The 24,985-nt window shown below is 38.2% G+C and overlaps 1 protein-coding gene across 19 annotated transcripts in view; it reads right to left on the bottom strand.

Moving 5' to 3' along the window:
- The window catches only part of RAB27A (RAB27A, member RAS oncogene family), a 73,662-nt gene that overhangs the window by 10,945 nt on the left and 37,732 nt on the right, over positions 1–24,985 (bottom strand). For 6 of the 19 annotated variants that reach the window (XM_013992965.2, XM_013992963.2, XM_005659581.3 and 3 more), the window contains 5 exons: positions 20,593–20,774; positions 16,328–16,502; positions 8,376–8,461; positions 6,329–6,432; positions 600–723 (listed from right to left, as the gene is read on the bottom strand). In XM_013992965.2, the coding sequence (XP_013848419.1) occupies positions 600–723; positions 6,329–6,432; positions 8,376–8,461; positions 16,328–16,480 (467 nt within the window). In that variant the 5' untranslated portion in view covers positions 16,481–16,502; positions 20,593–20,774. Of the gene's footprint in view, positions 1–599; positions 724–6,328; positions 6,433–8,375; positions 8,462–16,327; positions 16,503–18,111; positions 19,638–20,592; positions 20,775–24,985 lie in introns of those variants that run through there. The other 13 variants (XM_013992966.2, XM_005659584.3, XM_005659583.3 and 10 more) reach the window with 4 other exon arrangements.

Raw genomic sequence — 24,985 nt, 5'->3', positions numbered from 1 at the left:
TAAAGGTACCCTGGACACTTGAATCAGCAGCGACGGACCCCTCCTTTCATGTCCAGTTAGTACTGCTGCTATTATGATCTTCATCTCAGGGCTCAAGGGAGAAGGAAGACAGTAGTTGACCTTCTACCACAAAAGCACAGTTTAAACCAAAGGGGATCTTCACACACCTCTCCCAGCATAGATATATCCAAGCCAATAAGCCCTTCTTAGAATCTGGAGCTCTCTTTAGCAGCCTATGCAGTGGCTTTGAAATTTCCTCACTGGATATAGAGAATGTTCTTTTCCTGGGCATCTCCTACCTATATCTTAGAAAGGAAGCCTTACACAGTTAGGGCATTTGCCCTCGAAGTTATCTTCCTTCAATCACCAAAAGACTGAGAAAATAGTACCGAACACTGAATGCAGATCCTCACCCACTGCTTTTTCTATGATTCCCAAATCATATAATATTAATATGCAAAGCAGGTATTTGACACCTCCCTCCCAAGCCCCACATCTGAGGGTTCTCATGTTTTGCTTTTGCCTTTTTGGTTACCCACTCCTGTGCCAATGATTATACTGGAAACATGTTCTGTAGACTCCTCCACCAAAATACTCACCCATATTTCTCTGCAAGTCCTCTGGCTTCTTCCTCTTTTACTACTCTCTGGTCTTCCAGATCACTCTTATTTCCACATAACACTATGTCTGGGTTTTCACAATATGCATGCATTTGTAGCTGGCCTATTAACATCAGAAGATAAGAAAATTTATTACAGGTAAGTAATGTTAAGCCTATGATCAGTGGAGAATATATGCAAAAGTGCTGTGAAGCTGTAAATTCATATTCAGACATAAGAAACTGATATAATGCTTTCAAAGCACCAATAACCTAATCTGTAAAACTAAATGATCAATGATACTTCAACTTATAGAAAGAAAAAAAAAAAAAGAACTAAATGGATAGGGCAGAGATGTAAAAGTAATCCCATCCTTCTGCACATAGCCCAGTTATTTACATCTGAGAGGAATGAGAGAATTTGCTTTCCCTCCAAAAGTATGTATACACACACACACACACACACACACACTACATAGCTGTCTTCTTTATGAAGGCCACTGGGGGGAATAAAAGGATTTGAAGAATTGCCTAGTGTTCAAAGCCAATCTTAAAGCTCTGATTTTCATATATTTTCTCTCCACAGCAATGGCATTTCTAAATGAATTGTCTTTCTATAAACTAACCTATTTTTATCTGAAATGTTTTTCACGTTTTTCTATTACCCTGAGGCAGAATCAATTTATCCAAAACAAACAAAATATAGACAAAACCTAGAATAAATAGTAAACGATTCTGTCATCAGAACCGGGAAGCAGGAGACTGCAATTCTTACTCCCTAGCTTTTATTTCTTTTCACCTGAAAACCTATAAGTAGGCATAATTTTTAAAAGCAATTAAATCAAGAGAACTTCAACTAGGCCAAAGAGCTTAATCTCCTGAAGAAGGAAAACAAAGCCTTACTTCTTCCTCATCACCTAATGAAATTAAAGCGACCCCAACTTTCACAGTAAGACATATGCCAAAAATTGTGGCCTGATTTATTTTTTATCACAGTTAACCAGGAAAGTGTTGACATTGTTAATTCCTCACTATAAAGTCATTATGTCTGATTATGAGAAAGATAAGTCAGCAAATATCTCCTGAGCAATAACACAGTCTGATACTTGGTGTGGAATTTCAAGGTGCTGACCTATGCTCTCAAGGGGCAGAGGGGGGGAAACAAGACCAGCACAGGCAAGACCAAACTGTGTACCATTTCCATCAAGAGCCACATCCTTTCTTTTCTCAGGCTGTGCTGTCCCAACACCCTTGAATACCCAAACACAACCTTCCCCCAGGGACTCCTCACCCTTTCTTTAACACCGGCCTCTCAGTTACCTCAACTGCGAAATCTTTCTGGTCTTCAGAGAGGTTCCGTGCTCTGTTAAGACCTTCTAAGTCCAGGGTCATGGTTATGACATGAACTCAGGACCCAGGGTGTCTAAAATTGACTCCTAGATCTGCCGTTTACCAGCTGTGTGGCCTCAAGGAAATTATTTGGCTGCCTTGTGCCTCAGTTCCCCCACTGTAAATGGTGATTGTGATGGTTCTCACTTCCTAGGGTTAAGGTGAGGGTAAGGTCCATGGACCAACAACCTAACCATCACCTGGGAACTTGTTAGAAATACAAATTCCCAGGTACCACCCAATACCTAATGAATCCAGAATGCTGGGTTTGGAGCCTGGAATCTGTGTTTTAATGAGCCCTCAGGGCGATCTAGATACATGCTCACCCTTGAGAGCCATTAAGTTAATAAAATAAGGCATTTACAAGTGCTTTGTATTACCAGTAATAATGGTTAATAGTATTTATTTTGAGAAGTCTGGGAAGTACAATAATTGGTGACTTTTCATGTTTTCCTAATTTTTCTACAAAGACTGTGAGTTATTTATATAAAAAGCAAAGTAATCCTTGGAGTTCCCATCATGGCACAGTGGAAACGGATCTGACTAGGAACCATGAGGTTGCGGGTTCAATCCCTGGCCTCGCTCACTGGGTTAAGGATCAAGCATCGCCGTGAGCTGTGGTGTAGGTTGCAGACGAGGCTCAGATCTGGCGTTGCTATGGCTGTGGTGTAGGCCAGCAGCTACAGCTCTGATTAGACCCCTAGCTTGGGAACCTCCATATGCCATGGTGTGCCCCTAAAAAGACAAAAAAGTAAATTAATCCTTAGAAACAAACTCACTAAGGAAAAAAGCTCATAAGTAAATAACTACGACTCGAGGTGGTAGGTGATAAAGATACTAGAAGTATTACAAAATGTAATAGGAATTAAGAGGAGAAAAAAAATTTAATCCAACAAAATCTCACAGCAAATTTCACAGGGGACATATTTTAAAGAATAAGTAGAACTCTAATTTTTTTAAGCAAATGGGAGTGGGTGTAGGGAGGGCTTTTCAGACAGAAGGAATAACAGGAATAAAAATATAAAAGCCAAAGTTTATAAAAGTGTACCACTTGGGCTCTGGTCTCATTTATGTGAGGCTATGGGAGCAAAGTTTAGAAATTTAGGCTATTTTTTTTAACTGCACCTGAGGCATGTGGAATTTCCTGGGCCAGGGATTGAACCCATGCCACAGCAGTAACAAAACATATTGCCACTGAGGAAGGGCTGTGATCACAACTTGCTCATCCTCTGAGCTCCGGGAAGACAGGTGAGGGATACGACATGGCCCGATTCTTCTCAGATGTCAAATTCAGGCCCAGAGGACATGGCTCTCTGTTCCATCTCCTAAACTCAGCAGGGCTCACCTTGGGACACTTATCCCCTTCCCCAGAGGTCATGGAGAGATTTGGGGTCAAAGGAAAAGGGACTGGGATACAGCCCTGGAGAAGCAAAGGGAAGGTATAGACTTGTTCTACTCTCCTCAGCCCAGTGCCCGAGGCAGCTATCTGTTCAGTGCAACACTGCCTCTGTTCTCTGCTATGCACCATTGATGCATGAGTGCGTGCATGCGTGTGTGTGTGTGTGCGTGCGCATATGGAGAGAGTGAGAGAGATTTACTTATTTTATTTAGCCATAAAAGGGAAGAAATGATCCCTGTAATACTCAAAATACTAACAGGTAGAGGAAAAATAAAACACATAGATAATTAACAAATTTTTATTCTTAATTAAGATTTGATATTACCACCTCTGATCCTGAATTTTATATCTTTTAAAAAAATTACCCCAAAAATATCAGGAATCAGGGGAGGAGAATACTCTCTATTACAGACATGAAATCTTCAATATCCATGAATTTTCTTTACCTAACTAGGCAATAAGGATTTTTTTTTACACTGTAAGGAAAACTTGTTTGGGGGGGGGTTCCTTTTTAGGGCCACATCTGTGGCATATGGAGGTTCGCAGGCTAGGAGACGAATCGGAGCTACAGTTGCCAGCCTATGCCACAGCTACAGCAACATCAGATCCGAGCCACATCTGCGACCTACACCACAGTTCATGGCAACACCGGATCCTTAACCCACTGAGCGAGGCCAGGGATCGAAGCCACAACCTCATGGATGCTACTCACATTCTTTTCTGCTGTGCCATGATAGGAACTCCAGGAAAACTTGTTAAAATACATACGTGTGCATAATTTCACATGACGTCCTTCTTTATTTAACTAGCTATGAAGCATAGATAGACAAGATTTACCTAATGACTCAGAGTTTCAGTTTCTACCACTGAAAAATAGGTGGGTTGATGATTTTTCAGTGCTAAGATTCTATGATCCCATCTCTAACAATAGTCCTTATAAAGTGATTAACTTAAGAAAGCCACAGAATCTGTTCCAATGATGCAAAGGAAATGATGAGCCAGAAATAAGGGCGAGAGACTTGAAATAGCCACTGTAAGGGAAATAATGAGATGTGCACCTCAGCTAGGCATTTAACAAAGTGAAGCCCAGTAAACATGATTGCACTGGGGAACCTATATTTAAAGGGTTAAATAGGTCTTCAACTCCAAGTGATCAACTTAGTTGAGAAAGAACATAAAAGGCCACTGAATTGAAAGCCAATAGCTCCATGTCCTTGGAGAAGTCTATTATTCCGTAAGGCTCAGCATATTCATCCTAAAATAAGGACATACCAGCTCCTCCTCATAGGGTGGTCAAGAGGATCACAAACTATGTGAAAAATGCTTTGAAAACCACAATGCACTAAGAAATTAGTTATTTTAAAACTTTTTTTTTTTTTTTTTTTTTTTTTTTGCTTTTTAGGATCACAGCTGCAGCATGCGGAAGTTCCCAGGCTAGGAGTTGAACTGGAGCTGAAGCTGCCAGCCTACACCACAGCCATAGCAACATGGGATCCAAGCTGCATCTGCAACCTACACCACAACTCAGAGCAATGCCAGATCCCACTGAGCTAGGCCAGGGATTGAACTGGCATCCTCATGGATACTAAATGGGTTTGTAACTCGCTGGGCCACAACAGGAACTCCCTAAAAACTCATGATTTATTTATTTATTTATTTATTTGCTTTTTGGGGCCACACCTGCAGCATATGGAGGTTCCCAGTCTAGGGGTTGAATCAGAGCTACAGCTGCTAGCCTACACCACAGCCACAGCAACGCAGGATCTGAGCCACGTCTGCAACCTACACCACAGCTCATTGAAGTGCCAGATCCTTAACCCATTGAGGGATCGAACTTTACAAGGGATCGAACCCGCAACCTCATGGTTCCTAGTCAGATTCATTTCCGCTGCACCACAATGGGAACTCCTAAAAACTCATTTTTAAAAATAAGGTTTTCTATTATCAAAGCCACAGCCCATTACCCTTTCATAATACCAAAATTCCAAGAAATTTTTTTTTATGTTTTGAAATAAATGTTTTTGTTTTAAAGGTTGGGATTTTAAGAATTTAGTATCACAGCCCTCCCCAATAGATTCTCTAAGGCTACACTAATACACCCAACAGAGGAAAATGTATGTTTACAACAGAGGAAAATGCCACATTTGGTCAAGTAGCAGGATTTTAAATGGCTATTAACCAGTTATGTTAAGAGTCTAGGCTGTCTCCAAAGAGGCAGAATGAAGGTTCATATATGCTGTGTTGGGAACCACTTTAGCCAATGAACTTCTAGAGGTTTCTATGATGGGATCCTCCTGGAAAATGCTCTGGCCCTGCAAGTAGAATAAGGGCTTCTAAAAACAAAAGAGCCATGGAGCCAGGGGTTAAGATCCCTGAAGCTTTCACAAGGATCAATGCATATATGTTTTAAAGCCTGGGATGGTGCAAGACTTGATAGCACTTTTCTAGACTTCTATCTTCTTATCTCTAAAATGGGGATGGAGTTCCCTTTGTGGGGCATCGGGTGAAGGATCTGGTGTTGTCTCTGTGGTGGCGTGGGTTCGGTCCCTGGCCCAATGGAGTGGGTTAAAGATCCAGCGTTGACGCAGCTGTTGTGTATGTCAGAGCTGCGACTCAGATGCAATCCCTAGCCCAGGGTGCGGCCATAAAATAAAATAAAGTGGGGATAAGAGTCCCCTCTGTAGAAAAGACTGATGAAGAAATTACACAGAAAGTATTCCTTGTATCTACAGCACAGGATACACTCAGCAAATGAAAGCATTACTAGGGAGAGTAGAATATTTCAATTGTCTTTGCCTCTAAACTAAAAGTATTACTCCTTTAAACAGCATTTTAAACAGCACTAGGAGATTCTCCAAAACGCCTTACAACAGAGGTAGAATATAAGATGAATTTTATTGCAGGGAGTGGGAAGCAAGAAGCAGGAAAACAATAAAACTTACTTATCCAGTTTCTGACATTGAGGAAGCTTTGCTCATTGGTCAGATCAAAAAGCAGAAGAAACCCCATAGCATCTCTGAAGAATGCGGTTGTCAAGCTGCGAAACCTAGAAATATTAAAGTAGATTGGTCACCTAAACTATTGCCCCACTCTTGAAATACAAAGCTACCAGCAGTGCCCTCAGCCCCTCACAGTAGTTCATTATTAACAAATTAGATGTTTAATAACATGCCACTATTACTAGTAACTTCACACTCTACATGAGCATTATATATACATAAATCTTTGCTATACAAGATTTACTGAATCATGCTATTATATGAATAGCTACTTCCAACAGTGTAAAATTATGTACATAATCGATGATACTAGATATCTTACAAAAGCTAGTAGGTAGGTATCTAGAGCAAGAAAGAATATTTGAAAATATTTAGACTATAAAATATCAACAATTACCAAAAGTTTTACTTGGAATTTCTTTTAAACTAAAATCAATCTGGGTAAATTTTTTTTTTAATTTTTCAGCAAATTGGATGGTGGTATAGGCCACATGTGAATAAGACAGTTATTTATCACGGATAAAAGTATATGTGCTAGAGTTCCCGCTATGGCTCAAAGGGTTAAGAACCCAATTAGTATCAGTGAGGATATGGGTTTGATCCCTGGCCTCACTCAGGGGGTTAAGGATCTGGCATTGCAACAGCTGTGGTGTAGATTGCAGATGCAGCTTGGATATGGCATTGCTGTGGCATAGCCCAGCAGCTCCAGTTCTATTCAACCTCCAGCTCTGGGAACTTCCATATGCCATGTGTATGGCCCTAAAAAAAAGAAAAAGTGTATGTTAAGAGGCCATGTGATTTGAAAATCCAGTCTGGTGGACAGGGATGCCAAGTACTAGCTCATGACCCCTTACTTTCAGCCAAGAATTTAATGTACAATTATGAGTTAAATAGGCCAAAAGCAACGGTGTTTGCTGTGTATGTTTTCCTCGTCCTATGAAAGCTTGACTTGACCTGACATCACAATGTGTTTCATGACCTTTTTTAATTTCAGTCTCTACAGAAAGCTCTTATCTCTGAGAACCATTTCTTTGGCTTTAGAGTGGGGGCAGTATTGCCACAGTCTCTGCCCTTTCCTGGTACTCCCTGCACCAAGACTTTATCCTACTGCCGCCCCTCTATCTCTCAGTAGTTGGTTTTCTATTTTTTCCTCTATACAAAGCCTGCAACTGACAGGCATGGGCTCCAGGGAAGAAAGACTGATAAGAATTTGTCATCTGATTCACTAGTTTAAGTTTTCTATAATATTTCTCATCCATGTTTTTACAAAAAGTTCTCAGACATACATACCAAAACAGTTATGAATAAAATAATTTGATATTTGGAATTTTTTTCAAAATAATTGAGTGAGGGTCAGAAAAATTGAGAGATATACATGAAATAAGATGGGCCAGAATTTGGTCACTGTTGAAATTGGGAAACAAGCATGTTAGTTCATTGTACTATTCTCTCTACTTTTTCTATATACGTAGATTTTCCATTATAAACAGTTTAAAAAAAAATCTTTCAAGGAAACTATGAGAAGTAACAGGGCTGTAGCTAAATGAAAAGCAACTTGATATGAAATTTCATGTGACATTTTTATCAGGCAACCTCTGATCATATAAATTAATTTCAACTATATTTTCTACTAAGTGTCAACAAGCAGGTGGGAATAATGTATGCAACGCTACAGATTTCTTTGTGGCTAAGTAAACAGCAAAAGTAAATGGAGAAAAGTATACCAGTCTGAAAAAGGGGAGGAAAAAAAAAAACTTCATAAGCAAAACGGTCCATTTTGAAAAGGATTAATTTTTCCTTTGACCTCGTATGAAATGAAGCCACCATTATCATCTGAGACTGATAAGTTTCCTGCTAATTTGGCAGCATTTCTTATCCAGGTGCATACCAACAGATCACCTGGCCTTATCTGGCTCAGGATACTATGTGAAGAGCAAAGCTGTTTTTCCCCTTTCCTCCAGTAAGGAGCACATAACTGAAGGTCTCATACCTCTCCTGACCTGCTGTGTCCCATAACTGCAGGTGGATTCTCTGGCCTCTGCCAATGGCCCCATCTGGCCCGTTGGCTCTGTACACCTAAAATGGCAAAATGAAAAATAAAAAGAGAACTGAGATCAGTAAGTTCTTCTCACTTTCCTATTCAATACAACTCCCCTAATCATCTAAACTTCTAAAGAAAATCCCACCTGGAACACAACCTTATTTATATTTCATTTCAAATAGTTATCTTTAGGCAACACAACAATATTTATTAAAAGATGTATTCACATTGGATATCTTTATAAATACAAAATATATAAATAAGACATAATTTATATTTAAAAATAATAATCAGCTCACCTTTCCTCAAGTTTCCCTCGTGTCACCAGTTTCAGGAAATATTAGCTTTCTATGACTTCTCCCCACACCACCTTTAAAAAGCACTCTTACAGCTATTTTATAGGAAGGACCTCTAAAAATCTCTCTCCATCAAAGCGATTAAAAAACTGGCAAAAATTGTCAAAATCCACTTTTTCCAAACTCTTAAAATTAACAAAGGTCTGCAAAATTCCAAGGAGCATCTATTTAAGAAAACCAACTGAAAACCAGTAAAAACAGTAAGCTTTGTGCTATCTTAAATAGTCTGATTCTCCTATCCCTTACTCAGCTCAACAGCAGCCTTGAAAACCAACAGATGCACAACTGTAGTAACTATGGAAACCATTAATGTAGCAATCACTGTAGGTAGTAGAGGTGTAACATATTTGGAGTTCCCCAAAAGTCTCACCCCAAGAGAACTGTCTAAAATTTGCCTGTAAAGCTCCATCTCCAAATCTTGTCTTTACTTCATCTGACTCAGAGTGTGCTCTAAGAAAATAGCCCTATTTTTAGGCCATTTGTTGAAAACAATCAGCATCAATTATTTAACATCAGAGTTATCAAAGGCAGCAATACCAGTTGGACCTAACAAAGTCTAACCAAAAAAAGAAGAAAAAAATAGGAAATAGGAGATGTCCATAGAGAGGGTTGAAAAGTTCCAAAATATTCTTTGGAATCTACTAGACCAAGCTCATGTACAAGGCTGTACAGATGCTAAGGACAGAACTTAAAATCCCCTAATCTCTCATCTCTGACTAACCTTGAGGCTTTTCTCAAGAAGGAATTAAAGGCTAAGGCAGACATGTTAACTACCTGCAGAAACATTAAGCAAATACCAACACACATACACACACACACACACACACACACACACACACACAGACTCAGAAAAAGCTGAGACACTTAACTGGCTCATGAATTTAAGAACCCCCCTTGAAAACAAACTTAGGGTTACCAAAAGGAACAGGTAGTCATGGTGAGAGATGGACTGGGATTTGGGATTGGCATATGGATATTGTAGTATATGGAATGACTAGCCAATGGGGAACTTCTGTATAACACAGGGAACTCTATTCAATATTCTGTGATAATCTTTATGGGAAAAGAATCTGAAAAAGAATGAATTTGTGTACACATATAACTGAATCACTTTGTTGTGCAGTAGAAATTATCACAATATTGTAAATCAACTATATTTAAATAAAACTTTAAAAAATGAAAAAGGAAACTCTCTGTCCTCTTATTAGGTGACCATTGAAGAAACTTTATTACTTTACACATAAAAAAAAGACTTTACAAAATTAACCCAAGAATGTCACTAAACAAATAGCAATAACAAAAATGAACAGCAAAAACAATAAAAACCCTTAAGTGGAGGAAGAAATCTGATTTTCATAGTTACTACCTTGTATCATTTGAAGGGTCCAGTTTTCAACAAAATTTATAAAACACACAAAGAAACAGAAATTATGGCCCACAAACAGAGGGAAAAACAACCAAAAAAAAACCATTGCTAAGGATGCCCTATGTTGAACTTACTAGACAAAGACTTTAAATTATCTATTATATATGTTTAAAGAACTAAAGGAAATTATGTCTACATAATTAAAGGAAAGTATGAGACTATTGCCTCACTGAAAACAGAATGTTAAAAAAGAGATATTATAATAGAAATTTGGGAGTTGAAAATTATAATATTCACAATATTCACTAGAAGGGCTTAAAAGCAGACTTGAACTAGCAGAAGAAAAAAAATCACTGAATTTGAAAAGGTCAATTGAGATCATCTAATCTAAGGCAGAGAAGAAAAAGAAGAATGAATAAAAAGGAAGAGAGTCACAGAGACCTACAGAACACCATTAAACATACCAACATATGCATTCTGGCAATCACATGGAAAAAATAAAGAGAGAGAAATAGAAAGAGGGAGAAAAAATATTTGAAGAAATAATAACCAAAAACTTTCCAAATCTGATTTTAAAAAATCACCTATACATTCAAGAAACTCAATGAATCCTAAGAAGAATAAACTTATAAATATTAATAGACATATCACCATTAAATCAAAAGATAGGATTTAAAAACAGCAAGAGAAAAGTGATTCATCACATTCAAGGGATACCAATAAGACTAAGAGATGATTTATCATCAAAAAAATAGTCAAAAAGGCAATGGGATGACACAATCAAAGAGCTGAAAAGAAAAAGGATTACCAACCAAGGATCCAATAGCCAGCAAAGATATCCTTTAATATTAAAAGATAAATGAAAACATCCTCAGATAAGCAAAAACAGAAAATTCATTGCTAGCAGAACTGCCCTGCAAGAAATAATAAAGACAGTGTTCAGAGTGAGATGAAAGGACAGAAGGCAGTAATTCAAATCCACACAAGGAAATAAAGAGCACCAATAAAGGTAATTACATAGGTCAATATAAAAGTATAAATGCTTTTTTGTAACACTTTTATTCCATCTTATTAAGATATAACTGCATAAAGTAATAATTATAAGCCTGTGTTGATGGGCACATAACATATAAAGATACCATGTATGGCATTCTGCCATGTATGACAGTAACAGTGCAAAGTGAAGGGTAGGAAATGGAGCCACGTAAGAACAGAGTACAGCACTGAAATTAAGTTGGTGTTAATCCAAACAAATTGTTAAAAATTAAAATGACAATTATAATTCCCAGGGGATGACTAAGAAACTAATTTTTAAAGACATAGTAAAAAAAATGACAAGGGAATTTAAATGATATACTAGAAAATATTAAATAACACAAAAAATCACAAAGAAATAGAGGAACAAAAAAGAGAAAAGACATGCATAAAACAAGTAGAAAAATGGTAGACATAAATCTTAAATTATTGGTAATTCTATTGAATGCAGATAGATTAAAGACTCCAAGTGAAAGGTAGCGATTGGCAGGATATATTTAAAAATATGATTCAGGAGTTCCCATTGTGGCTCAGTGGTTAATGAACCTGACTAGCATCCATGAGGAAGTGGGTTTGATCCCTGGCTTTGCTCAGTGGGTTAGGATACAGCATTGCCGTGAGTGGTAGGATAGTCTGCAGACTTGGCACAGATTCCATGTTGCTGTGGCTGTGCTATAGGCCAGCAGCTACAACTCTGACTGGACCCCTAACCTGGGAACCTCCATATGCCATGGGAGCAGCCCTAAAAAGATAAAACACAAAAATAAATAAATAAATAAATAGCAATACGATTCAACTATATGCTATCTAAAAAGGCACACATTATTTTTTTTTTTAGGGCCACATCCACAGCATATGTTAGTTCCCAGGCTAGGGGTCAAATCGGAGCTGCAGCTGCTGGACTATACCACAGCCACAGCAACTTGGGATCTGAGCCACATCTACAACCAAAGGCACACTTTAGATTCAAAGACACAAAAAGTTTGTAAGGAAAAGGATGAAAAAAATATATATACCATGCAAACAGTAAGCAAAAGACAGCTAGAGTAGCTCTCCTAATATAAGACAAAATAGATTTGAAGACAAAAAGTGTTATTAGAGACAAAGAAGGATATTTTATAATGATAAGAGGGGCCAATCTGTTAAGAATACATAGGAATAAAAAGAGAGAAATAAACAATTGATAGTAATATTAAAGACTTCAATACTCTACCTTTTAAAATTGATAAAACAAGCAGGAAGGAAAACAAGGAAACAGATGATCTGCAGAACTCTGTAAGCCAATTAGACCTAACAGACATCTACCAACTAGACCTAATAGACATCTATAGAAGAGTTCACCCAACAACTTCAGAATGTACATTTGTCTTAGGTCCACATGAAACAATCTCAAAGACTATATGTTAAGTCATCAGACAAGCCTCAATAAATTTAAAAGACTGAAATCATACAAAGTATGTTCTCTAACCATAATGGGGTAAAATTACAAATCATTAACAGAAAGAAATTTGGAAAATTCATGAATATGTGGAAATTAAACAATACAATCTTAAATAACCAATGGGTCAAAGAAACACAAGGGAAACTAGAAAATACTTTTAGGTGAATGAAAAACACAACATATAAAAAAATAATAATAATCAACTGAAGCTAAAGCAGTTCTCAGAGGAAAATTTATAGCAATAAACAACTATATTAAAAAAAAAAAAAAAAAAAAACAGGAGTTCCTGTGTGGGGCAATGGAAATGAATTTGACCAGGAACAGTGAGGCTGTGGGTTCTATCCCTGGCCTCGCTCAGTGGATTAAGGATCTTGCATTGCTGTGAACTGTGGTGTAGGTTTCAGATGCAGCTTGGATCTGGCATTGCTGCAGCTGTGGCATAGGCTGTCAGCAACACCTCCAATTAGACCTCTAGCCTAGGAACACGCATATGCTATGGGTGCAGCCCTATAAAGACAAAAGACAAAAAAAAAAAAAAAAAAAGAACACATATACACAAAATATCTCGAATCAATAATTTAACTTCCAAAATTAAAAAACTGGAAAAACAAGAGTAAACTAAATCAAAGCAAGCAGAAAGAAATAAAAAGATTAGAGTGGAAATAAAAGATCAACAAAATTGATAAACCTTTAGTTAGACTGACTAACGTTAAACATAGAAGACTCAAATTCTTAAAATCAGAAATGAGAGGAAGAATAACACTAGCAATCTTACATACATAAAATGATTATAAAGATATAGTATGAATAAGTATATGCCAAAAAATTACACAGCCTAGAAGAAATGGAGAAATTCCAAACAATTGAAACTAACTCAGGAAGAAACAGGAAATCTAAATAGACATTTAACCAATATGGCCATCTCAATAGATGGCACAAAAAGCATTTGAAAAAGTTCAACACTCTTCTGATGAAAATGCTCAACATATTAGGCACAGAAGGGAACATCCTCGACCTGAAAATAGCATCTATGAAAAATACACAGTTTATATTATACTTAATGATGACTGAATGCTTTCTCCCTAAAATCAAAGGCAAGACAAGGATGCCCTCTCTCATCACTTCTGTTCAACACTTCACTGGAGGTTCTCATCAGGGCAATTAGGCAAGAAAACAACAACAACAACAAAAGCAAAAAACAAAACTTATCCAAGTTAGAAAGGAAGAAATAAAACAAAAGATCCCAGGATCTTGTATACAGAAAATCATAAGGAGTAAATACACACAGAGACACACACATTCATACACCCCTATAGACACACACACACACACACACACACACACACACACACACACACACACACACAGATTATTAGAATAAACAAGTTCAGCAAAGTTCTAGTATACAAGCTCAATTTACTAAATGAATCGTATTTCTAGACACTGGAAAGGAACAACTCAAAAATAAAATTAAGAAAACAATTTACAATAGCATAAAAAGATTAAGATAGTTAAGAATAAATTTAACAAAAAAGTATAAAACTTACATTCTAAAAGCTACAAAATGTGGTTGAAAGAAATCAAAGCCCTAAATAAATGGAAAAAACCCATGTTCACAAATCGGAAGACTCAATATCATTAAGTTTCCACAGATCAGTATCAATACCCAAATTGATCAGCAGATTTAATGTAATTTGTAATAATCCAGAATTTCAGCTGGCTTCTCTGCAAAAATTAACTGACCCTGGAGTTCCCGTCGTGGTGCAGTGGTTAACGAATCCGACTAGGAACCATGAGGTTGTGGGTTCGGTCCCTGCCCTTGCTCAGTGGGTTAAGGATCTGGCGTTGCTGTGAGCTGTGGTGTAGGTTGCAAACATGGCACAGATCCTGCATGGCCGTGGTGTAGGCTGGCAGCTGTAGCTCTGATTCGACTCCTAGCCTAGCAACTTCCATATGCCATGGGTGTGGCCCTAAAAAAGCAAAATAAAATAAAATAAAATTTCATTGTTTCTATTCCTACTCAGTGGGTCTGAGTCTGTACAAGATTCTCTGTGTAGAATCTAAAAAATAAAACAAAACATATAACAAAATAGAAACATATAACAAATAATATAACAAAAAGAAACAATGAATATAACAAGAAACAGACTCATAGATATAGAGAACAAACAAGCCGTTACAGGTGGAGAGAGGGAAGGGGGTGCAAGATAGGAATAGGGAATTAAGAGGCACAAACTACTATGTATAAATAAATAAGATACAAGGATATACTGTACAACAAAGGATTGTAGCCAGTATTTTATAATAACTATAAATGGACTATAACCTTTAAAATTGTGAATTACTATATTGCATACCTGAAGGTTATACAATATTGTACATCAACTAATACCTCAATTAAAAATTAATAAAAATGGGAAAAAAAGACTCTCTGGTAGTGAATGAAAAGGCCTAGGGTGGATAGGAGGGAATGAATTACTCTGTCCTAGAAGTCAGAGACACTGCGTCTTTCCTAGAGAGAATATGCTTCTATGAAGGTCTTCATCGCCTGACTAGCTGTTGACCTGCTTCATTACAACAGCTGATTTTTTTCAGCAAGAAAATTAGTTCCTGGACCCAATGACCTTTTGCCTTCTACCTACCACCAGAATAACTTGTCTTGCAATCCTCAAATAAAAAATAAAAAATAAAAGGCAGAAGTTCCCATTATGATGTAGCTGGTTAGGCACCCAACTAGTATCCAGGAGGATGCAAGTTCAATCCCTGGATTTGCTCAGTGGGTTAAGGATCCATTGTTGCTATGATGCAGGTCGCAGATGTGGCTCAGATTCCGAGTTGCTCTGGCTGTGGTGATGGTGGCAGCTACAGCTCTGATTCGACCCCTAGCCTGGGAACTTCACTATGCCACAGGTACAGCCCTAAAAAATAAAAAAATTTTTTTTAAATTTTTTAATTTAAAAAGTCCTGCAGAACATTTTCTTATCCTGCAGAGCCTTTCTGTTCCCTTGGTTACCTCCAAGATCACAGGCATTACTGACGTCTCCACTCCTACTCCAAACTCACACTCCTGGCATAAGCAATGAGTTCTGCCAGTTAGTGTATCCCATGGAATTGCTAAGGCCTTAATTAAGAGAAAGCCATTAAAAATGATATCAAATTATTTTCCTTATGGTGCAGCAGGTTAAAGACCCGATGTTGTCACTGCAGCAGCTTAAATCCCTGCTATGGTGCCGGTTTGATCCCTAACCTGGGAATTTCCACATGCCTCTGACACAGCCAAAAAAAAAAAAAAATATATATATATATATATATACACATATATATATATATATATATATATATATATATATATCAAAAAGGGAAGAAACAGCACAGAAAGCAGGAGTATGAGCAGCAGAGTAGATTCTAACTTCATAACAAAAGTAGACAAACAACTTTGTGGAAGGAAGATCCAAGTCAAAAGGGTATCAGGGGAAACTTTTAAAGAATCTTCATTTTTATTTTATCTGCTAAGTTTTATATGAAGGGTCCTTCAGCACAGGCTCTGATCACATTGCCCAAACTGAACACAAAACACTTTCATATGCACCCTTTAATTTTAAATTCCAACCTTTGTCCTCCTAATTCCTACAAAGTAAACTAAACAGACAAACAAATGTTGACTCAGAGACTGTATTTCTATATAGAAGGGTAAAGAACTTACCACTCTCTTTTCCCTGAAATCAATGCCAACTGTCGTGATAAATTTGGAGTTAAATTTACCATCTGTGTACTGGTAAAGTACACTGGTCTTCCCTACTCCAGAGTCTCCCAAAGCTAAAAACTTGATGAGGTAATCATAGTCTCCATCAGACATAATGAAGAACTGAGTGGTTCACCTGAAAAATACAAACAAATGCAAATTTTCCCAAACTCATCAGAATATATGAGAATCCCCATGAATAAACTGACTTCCTGTAATATCCAGTTCAACAAGTACTACTGCATAACACTTATATGCCTAAGTGTTCTGTGAAGAGAGGATTAGACACAATTCACTGCTCCAAGGAAAGACTCATTTGCTAGATGAGATGATGCTGCAATAATAAGAGTTCAGTTTAAATTTAACGTGCACATTATGGTACCCTTAAGACAAAAATTCCAAGTGAGAATGAAAATCAAGAACACAATGGTCACTAAGTCTTACAGACAGATCATGTAGAATAAAAATTAACAAAGCAAAGAAAGAAAGGTGGAGGAGAATGTACAGGAGTAATAATAATTTTTAGTGTGCAAGTGGTTCTAACTGCCCCTCCTTTTTCAAAGCCTCCTCGTGCTGCATCCTTCGTTTTTCTCTTTTTACTAGGACACGATGAAGTTTCATTTATCCTACGCATTTTCAAATGTCATTACAGTTTCTTCAAAGATAATGCTGGGGGGAAGGGGAAGTGGGATGGATGGGAAGTTTGGGGTTGGTAGATGCAAACTATTACATTTAGAATGGATAAGCAATGAGGTCCTACTCTACAGCACATGGGACTATATACAAGATATAGATAGAACATGGGGAAAATAGAACATGATGGAAATAATATGGGATAGAACATGATGGAAAATAATATGAAGGAAAAAATGTGTGTGTGTGTGTGTGTGTGTGTGTGTGTGTGTATGACTGGGTCACTATGCTGTATAGCAGAAGTTGACACAACTCTTTAACTCAGCTATACTCTAATAAAAATAAAATTTAAAAAAAGAAAATGTTGGCGTTCCCGTCGTGGCGCAGTGGTTAACGAATCCGACTAGGAACCATGAGGTTGCAGGTTCGATCCCTGGCCTTGCTCAGTGGGTCGATGATCCAGTGTTGCCATGAGCTGTGGTGTAGGTTGCAGACGAGGCTCGGATACAGCATTGCTATGGCTCTGGTGTAGGCTGGTGGCTACAGCTCCGATTGGACCCCTAGCCTGGGAACCTCCATATGCCACGGGAGCAACCCTAGAAAAGGCAAAAAGACAAAAAAAAAAAAAAAAAAAAAAAAAAGTTAAATTCACAAGTAAGCTGTCTGCAGCTTCCTTATACATTATTTTTTAATCATATTTTTCTGGAATATCACTGCTCACTCGAGGACTGAGATCCACAATAAAGGGCTCTTTCATCTATCAGAGTCTGTCTCCAGGAAGGTTTACTTCTTTTTAATCCTCTAATCCCAATAAAGCCTGAAAATCGGAAAAACATCAGCTACTTCATTATCTCTGAACTCTACTGCCCATGAAAACCTACATATTCACCCATCAAGACACATGCCATACGCCCTACATTAGATGCTGCTGACTTTCCTCACATGGTCCCCTTTTCACACAGCCAGCCCCTAGACACAAACTTTACCACAATTCTCAGTGCTTCCTATAGGAGTATTTCTATAGATCCATAAAATTAATAAAAATTCAGGCAAGGATGTTCTCTGATTTTCAAGGTTGCCTCCCCCACCCCATCCTCAATTTGGTGACTCACTTTGTGCTCAAAAATCCTGAATTCTAGTCCCCAAGAGCTGCTACAGTGTATTTCCTCAGAGTGCCTTAGTGCAGATCTGTGAGCTCCCATGCAAATATGGCTATTTTGTTGATAAGGGCAGAGCCTCTACAAACATTCAGAATTCTATTTGCACACTATAAAGCATGACACTTTACAGATGATGGCCTTCCTATGTTATACCTTCTACCTTCACAGGTGCAGGTTGCCAGTATTAAGGATATGTAACAGAATGCCTCTCAAGAAAATGTCCGTTTGGGTACAACTAAAAGCTTGAGCACGTCTTATCAGAGCATCTCACTTGGCTCCAAGTTATTCATAAATAAGAGCTAAGAATTGAAAACCAGGTCCAGATAATACTTAACCATTTGGGAGGTCCCCCTCCAAATAAATGAGGAAGCAGAAAGCAACTCCGAATTCTGCAAGGAGAATGATGCAAGAAGACATTGTGCTACCTTATTTCCTCTTTACTTTAATTTCAAAAAAGTTAGTCATTTCTATAACTATGCTTTTGTATCATTTCAGGTACAGGAGAAAATACTGTCACCAATGACATCACTCTTCTAGAATTCTCTAAACCCACTTGAATGGAATTCAAAGACAGATGAACCTACTTCTACTGCACCAAAATTTAACGTATTTAGTGATCGGGGGGAAGAATCATATATGTAAGTCTACAAATGATCAAATGATCTTCATGAGTTTTGTTTTCTATTCATGGTGACAGCAACATTTAACAGTTTGTTCCCAAAGCAAACCACCAAAAAGAAGTGTTAACAAATGAAATACCACAACTGAAGGTACAGATACCACCATCAATATTAATCATAGTTTGCACTCTTCAGACTGTAACTTTAGACAGTTATCTGACTTGTTGATCCAAAAATATAGGCTCAGACCTTTCACTGTCTGTGTTAAGTTTGCTAAAGCACTGAACAGAACCAATGAGTTTAACTCACTTGCACAGCTTAGAACATAGGTCTCCTAACTTCAACTCCAATGTCTAGACTACCCCAAGCTTTGTGAATGTTACTAAAATTTTTGCAAAGGCATTTTGGACTTAAAAGTGACCAGGTATGATATCATACAAGGTTATCTAACGGGAAACATGTGACCTCTGAAGTCACACAGAGCCAGAATGATCTAGTGTTCCACATAGCAGCTACTCAGAAGTCCTTGGGTCTTGGACTTTCAGGTTTCCATTCCATGAAAAAGAAGATAATATACACGACATCACTGTTCTAAGGATTGAATGAAATAACACTTTGCACAGTGCCCAGCACAATGCTTAGCGTATACTGGATACTCAGTAAATTGTGGCTCACTCTCTTCTCCCCATTCTGGACAGATCAGACTGGCTCTGAAGACCTAAAAAGATTTCTGAAATTGCCTCTGGGCAGTTCAACACTTGTATTTTTGGCACAAAAGATTGCAGACTGGCTAAGAAGGGTTTTCTGAGTCAAAAAGATCACCTTCAAGCTAATTCTGACCTTTTTTTGGCTAGTTCAAACCATATTTAATTAATTTTAAATAGGTATGTCAATTTCAAAAGAGTTATGACCAGCTTTAAAACAGATTTAGGGGAGTTTTCCTGTGGCACAGCAGGTTAAGGATCCAGCATTGTCACTGCAGCAGCTTGGGTTGCTACTGGGGTGCAGGTCTGATCTCTGGCCCCAGATGCTACAGGTGTGGCCAAAAAATCCCAGCAAAAACAAACATAAAAACAGGTTTAGACTGTATAAAATACTCCAATTCATTCTAACAAATTCATACCTGTTCAAAAGAATTTCAGTGGTTCATATTGGTTCAGAGTCAGAGTGATGTTAAAAGACATTCTACCTACAAAACCACTTTTTATTGATCTAAAGCCACTCTGGCTAAAACCACATGTATCTAACCAAAATCACTTGAGTCTGGTTTTAAGAGCTCAAATTGTTTCAGACTGGTTTTAGCTAGCTCAAATAAGCTCTGACCTGGACAAGCAGGTTCTGACTGGCTCACAAGCTTGATTGGTTCAAAGTATATTTTACTGAATTGAGCTAGTGCTAACCAATTAGATCTCCAGCTAGGTCATACTTGCTCTAATTTTATCAAACTGCTTGTAACTAGCTCAAGGAAAAAACTGGTTCCAAGTTTTTATCAGTCCAAGTTGACTGATAAGCTGTTCAAATACTTCAAGACTAAAAATGTAAAATGATAATCAGAAGCAGAAAAAGCAATGGTTTGGGGCTTTAAACTTAGGCCAAATCAACAAGTCTAAAGTTTTACTTATAATTACATCAACTGTAGACAGTCTGTACTCAAGAATTTATTTCACCACAGTCTAGTTTCTTTCTACACTTGAGCAGCTTGTACATGGAGTACGGTAAGCAGGTTGGGAAAAAGGATACTGGCAAGGAGAATATGATAAGCAATAGGAAAAGATATGGGGAGTGACACAGGCTTCATTGATTGAGAACTCACCTCCTGTCTTATCTCTGGGACTGGCAGCAAAACATTAATCCACGATCCAGCAATAAAATAGAGATTTCAGTTGGAGAAAACCTTCAGCAAAATGAGGGGCGATGGAGAGTTTGTCCTAAATTGGTCACAATGCCCAGGCTGGTCCTGGTTAACAGAGATCAGAATTCTCAAGAGCAAAGAATCTGCAAAGTAAAAGGATTCAGGGAGTGGGGCAGGTCTCCAAATTATTAATAGAGATTTTTTTCAGGGTTTAGGCAGGGTATTGATTGTGACACTTCTTATCTGAGCCTGATGTCAGTTAGTCAAAATCTAGATTTAATGAAATCACTTCATCTTTCAAAGGGGATAATTCTAAGTCCATAGCAAACAACAATTCCAATCCTGTAGTCCCCTATGTGGTTGTCTCGATGCCATTTACCACCATGAGGTAAAGACAACATAATGTTAAGTTTCAGCTGCTGCTAAGTCTTAATATAGAACATCTTCCTATTAGAAATTATTTTTCTTTCTTATTTTAGTTACCCTAGTCCTGAATGGTGTTTCTGGGGCCTGTTCTTTATGGGGAAAAAATACTCCATTCCCAAATTATGGAAGTAACATAAATTATATTTATGTTGAGATTTTAGAGTAGAAAGAGAAACAGTGAAAATACACACTGCAGAATGTGGGGCACTCATACTACATTCTGTGCACACAATTTCCAGCAAGGACTCCAATCTATTGGTGCTTGGGAAGCCAGTTCATTGGGGAAGCAAGCCAATTGCATTGTTTTTTGCTAAAAATAGGCCAGATGCCCATATGTCAAGCACTCTACATGCATGAGGGCAGCAATCCTCATCGCAGCCCTAAAGGCAGGTGGTGCATACATCACACACACCCCTCCCACAGAAGACTCTCAGTACACTTCTATCGTGGATGCTACAGTGAGAGGATGAGTAGCAGGTCCTGGGCAGTCTATCCACATGTTAACATGGGTCAATTCCAACATATTTTTGAGAGACAGAAAAAAAAGTGGAGGTTAAGAGCAGGGACTCTAGAACCAAATCACTAGGATGTGAATTCAGTCTTGTTGCTTTAGAAATGTAAATCTTTTGCCTCACATTACCACCCCCCCCTATTTTTTTTTGGTCTTTTTAGGGCTGTACCCTCAGTACATGGAGGTTCCCAGGCTAGGGGTCCAATCACAGCCAAAGCTGCAGGCTTACACCACAGCCACAGCAACACAGGATCCGAGCCATGTCTGCAACCTACACCACAGCTCATGGCATCACCGGATCCTTAACCCACTGAGTGAGGTCAGGAATTGAACCCTGTCTTCATGGATGAGAGTTGGGTTCATTAACCACTGAGCCATGATGGGAACCCCATGGGTTCCCCATCTTAACAATGGGAAGGATATCTTATTTTATTAATACTATTGTGTATGTGCTTTCTTAACTTCTTTGTAAGAGGAGCACATCTTATATTTCACAGTCTTACAACCCATGACATTTTTTATAATTGTTATTAAATAAAGTGGCACTGGAAATATAGTTTTGTGAAACCTTTTCATTAGCATCTTCTAGAAAAATCAAGAATGCACCATGAATACATTTCAGATTGGATGCAGCACAAGAATAGACCTATCTCTGAGGGCCATTGTGAGGACTGAGTATATACATATAAAATTTAGAACGGTGCACGGCACACAATAAGTCCTATGTAATATTAACTGCTATTATCATCATCACCCAATAGTCTAGCTCTGAAGGGTTAATACCCAGGTAATATTCCTTTTTTTCCTAGAAATATAAGAAAGAACTGAATCCCTAAACTAAAAATAAGATAAATATAAGAATCATGGAAAGCACTTAAACCTAAGGTCACTTCTTTAAATACCATGCCTCCTGGAGGAAGTAGCATCTGAATATCTCCAGGAAAAGCCCTCTAAAAAGTCAAGAATGCCCTCAATTTGGGACAGGCAAAAGACCTTCTTATTCAGCTCACTCCTCTCCTCCTTACACAAATATTTTTTCAAAGTGCTCTCCACCCTCACTCTCATCAGATTAACAATAGAAAGCAAGGAACACCCATTTCCTCAACATGTACTATGTGGTGATAACTGCCTGGTGAAAGTCAATGGTCTTCTTCCTTATTTAAAAAATAAAATATATTTTAATTGCTTTCCAGGGAATAAGATAGAAGAAAGTAGTTTTTGATTAAGAGCAAAGGGTAAAGAAAGGAATCTACTTCCCCACCCCCACACACAGACCATAGCCCAAATTCTCCATGAAGCTTCCTATTAAAGTCAGTCCTAGATGCTAAACTTGGGATTCCCTGTTACTAGGCAGAATCATTCTAAAAGTACTCCGGCCGGATAGGGGAGTTCCCTTCGTGGCTCAGTGGTTAACAAATCCGACTAGGAACCATGGGGTTGCGGGTTCAATCCCTGGCCTCACTCAGTGGCTTAAGGATCTGGCATTGCCATGAGCTGTGGTGTAGGTCACAGACGCAGCTCAGATCCAGAGTTGCTGTGGCTCTGGCGTAGGCCGGCGGCTACAGCTCCAATTCAACCCCTAGCCTGGGAACCTCCATATGCCACGGGTGCAGCCCTAAAAGACAAAAAAATTAAAATAAATAAATATATAAATAAATGAAGTACTCCAGATAAGCCAGCCAGTTTTTTGGGGGGTGCACCCAAGGCACATAGAGGTTCCCAGGCTAGGGTTTGAATTGGAGCTGTAGCTGCCAGCCTACGCCACAGCCACAGCAACACCAGATCCGGGCCGCATCTGCAACCTACACCACAGCTCATGGCAACTCAGAATCCTTAACCCACTGAGTGAGGCCAGGGATTGAACCCACAATGTCATGGTTCCTAGTGGGATTTGTTTCCATTGAGCCACAATGGGAACTCCCAGCCAGTTCTTAAAAGCCAGGTTTTCCCTCTATCAATCATATTTAGTACAGAGAGTAAAAAAAAGGGGGAGGGGTAATATTACCTGTACAAGCACCATGTGCCACAAATGGTAATAGATATGCATGATTTTATTTTATCATTGTTAAGGGGAATTTAATATTGGTACAAGACATGCTGTAAAGAAAGTGATATTTTCTCAATATGATGGCAAGTAGGCTTGGACTCAAATTCTGGACTCTTCCTGGTGTAACATGGTCCAAGTTCTTCAACCTTAAGCTTCCATTCTTTCAACTACAGAGCAGAGATAACATTCTTAACCTCATTGGGTTACTTTAAGGATTAAGTGACATAATCCACAGAAAGTTTTAGCACATTGCTTGGTTTGTGTTAAGTGTCCAATAACTGAAACTTTTCTCTAGCAACTGAAGTATAACCTCTTCAGTTCTTACTAGGTAAGGCATGTAATTTAATAACCTATTCTTATTGGAACCAGTACCTGAACCTTTAGAAAAAATAGGGAAAGAAATTCAATTTCAGTATAATCACCTATCAGGTCTCTATCACAAAAGCTACCTTGGTATTCCAATTAACTGGGTGATTTTTGGCAGCTTAAGAGTATTCATCATCACAGCATTTTTTAAAGTAACAAGATATGAGTAGGGGTAACTTGTGTTTCCCAACTGAGCCCTGGCTACAACTGTCTTAGAGCACTGTGATACCAATATTCTGAAACGAAACATATTTACTTTCACTGCAAAAGCACAATGTGTACTGTGCAGTAGTGGAGCTCCCCATTTCCACAGACAAGATGAAACAGCCTCTGCCCTCTGTAGATGTGAGCTTCCTCTTCTAAATTTCTGGTCTAGTGTGAATAGATAGGTTTCTGCCCTTCTGAATGGGTTGAGAGTGGAACAGATGAATAAACAAAGCTTATCTTCTTTGTTCAAAGACTTTAGGCAGAGAAAAAGACATAAGTAGAAATCCAATGGCTTTGAAAAATAAAGGAAATTGGAATCTTTTTTTTGGTTTTTTTGTTTTTTGTTTTTTTGGGTTTTTTTGTTTTTTGTTTTTTTCTCTTTTTAGGGCTACAACTGCAGCATATGGAGGTTCCCGGGCTAGGGGTCAAATCCAAGCTGTAGCTGCCGACCTACACCACAATCACAGCAGCACAGGATCCAAGCCAAGTCTGCAATCTACACCATAGATCACAGCAATGCCGGATCCTTAACCTGCTGAGTGAGGCCAGGGATTGAACCCGCAACCTCAGGGTTCCTAGTCAGATTTGGGAAAATGGAATCTACTTCTTCTTTGTCTTCTTGAAAGATGGGCTTGATTCTATCCAAATTCAGAATACTAGATTACAACTGCATTAAATATTCACCTATAATTTATGGTTCATAAATGTGTTCTGATCAATACAGTGTTCCATAGTAATGTCATAGATCCATGCTTAACAGTGAGAAGAGAGGTGCATGAGAGAATCTAAATTTATAG

The sequence above is a fragment of the Sus scrofa genome, chromosome 1 (genome assembly GCF_000003025.6).
Source record: "Sus scrofa isolate TJ Tabasco breed Duroc chromosome 1, Sscrofa11.1, whole genome shotgun sequence".
NCBI classification, from domain to species: Eukaryota; Metazoa; Chordata; class Mammalia; order Artiodactyla; family Suidae; genus Sus; species Sus scrofa.
Note: the sequence above shows the minus strand (reverse complement) of the source record. Positions and strands in the feature narration are given on the sequence as shown.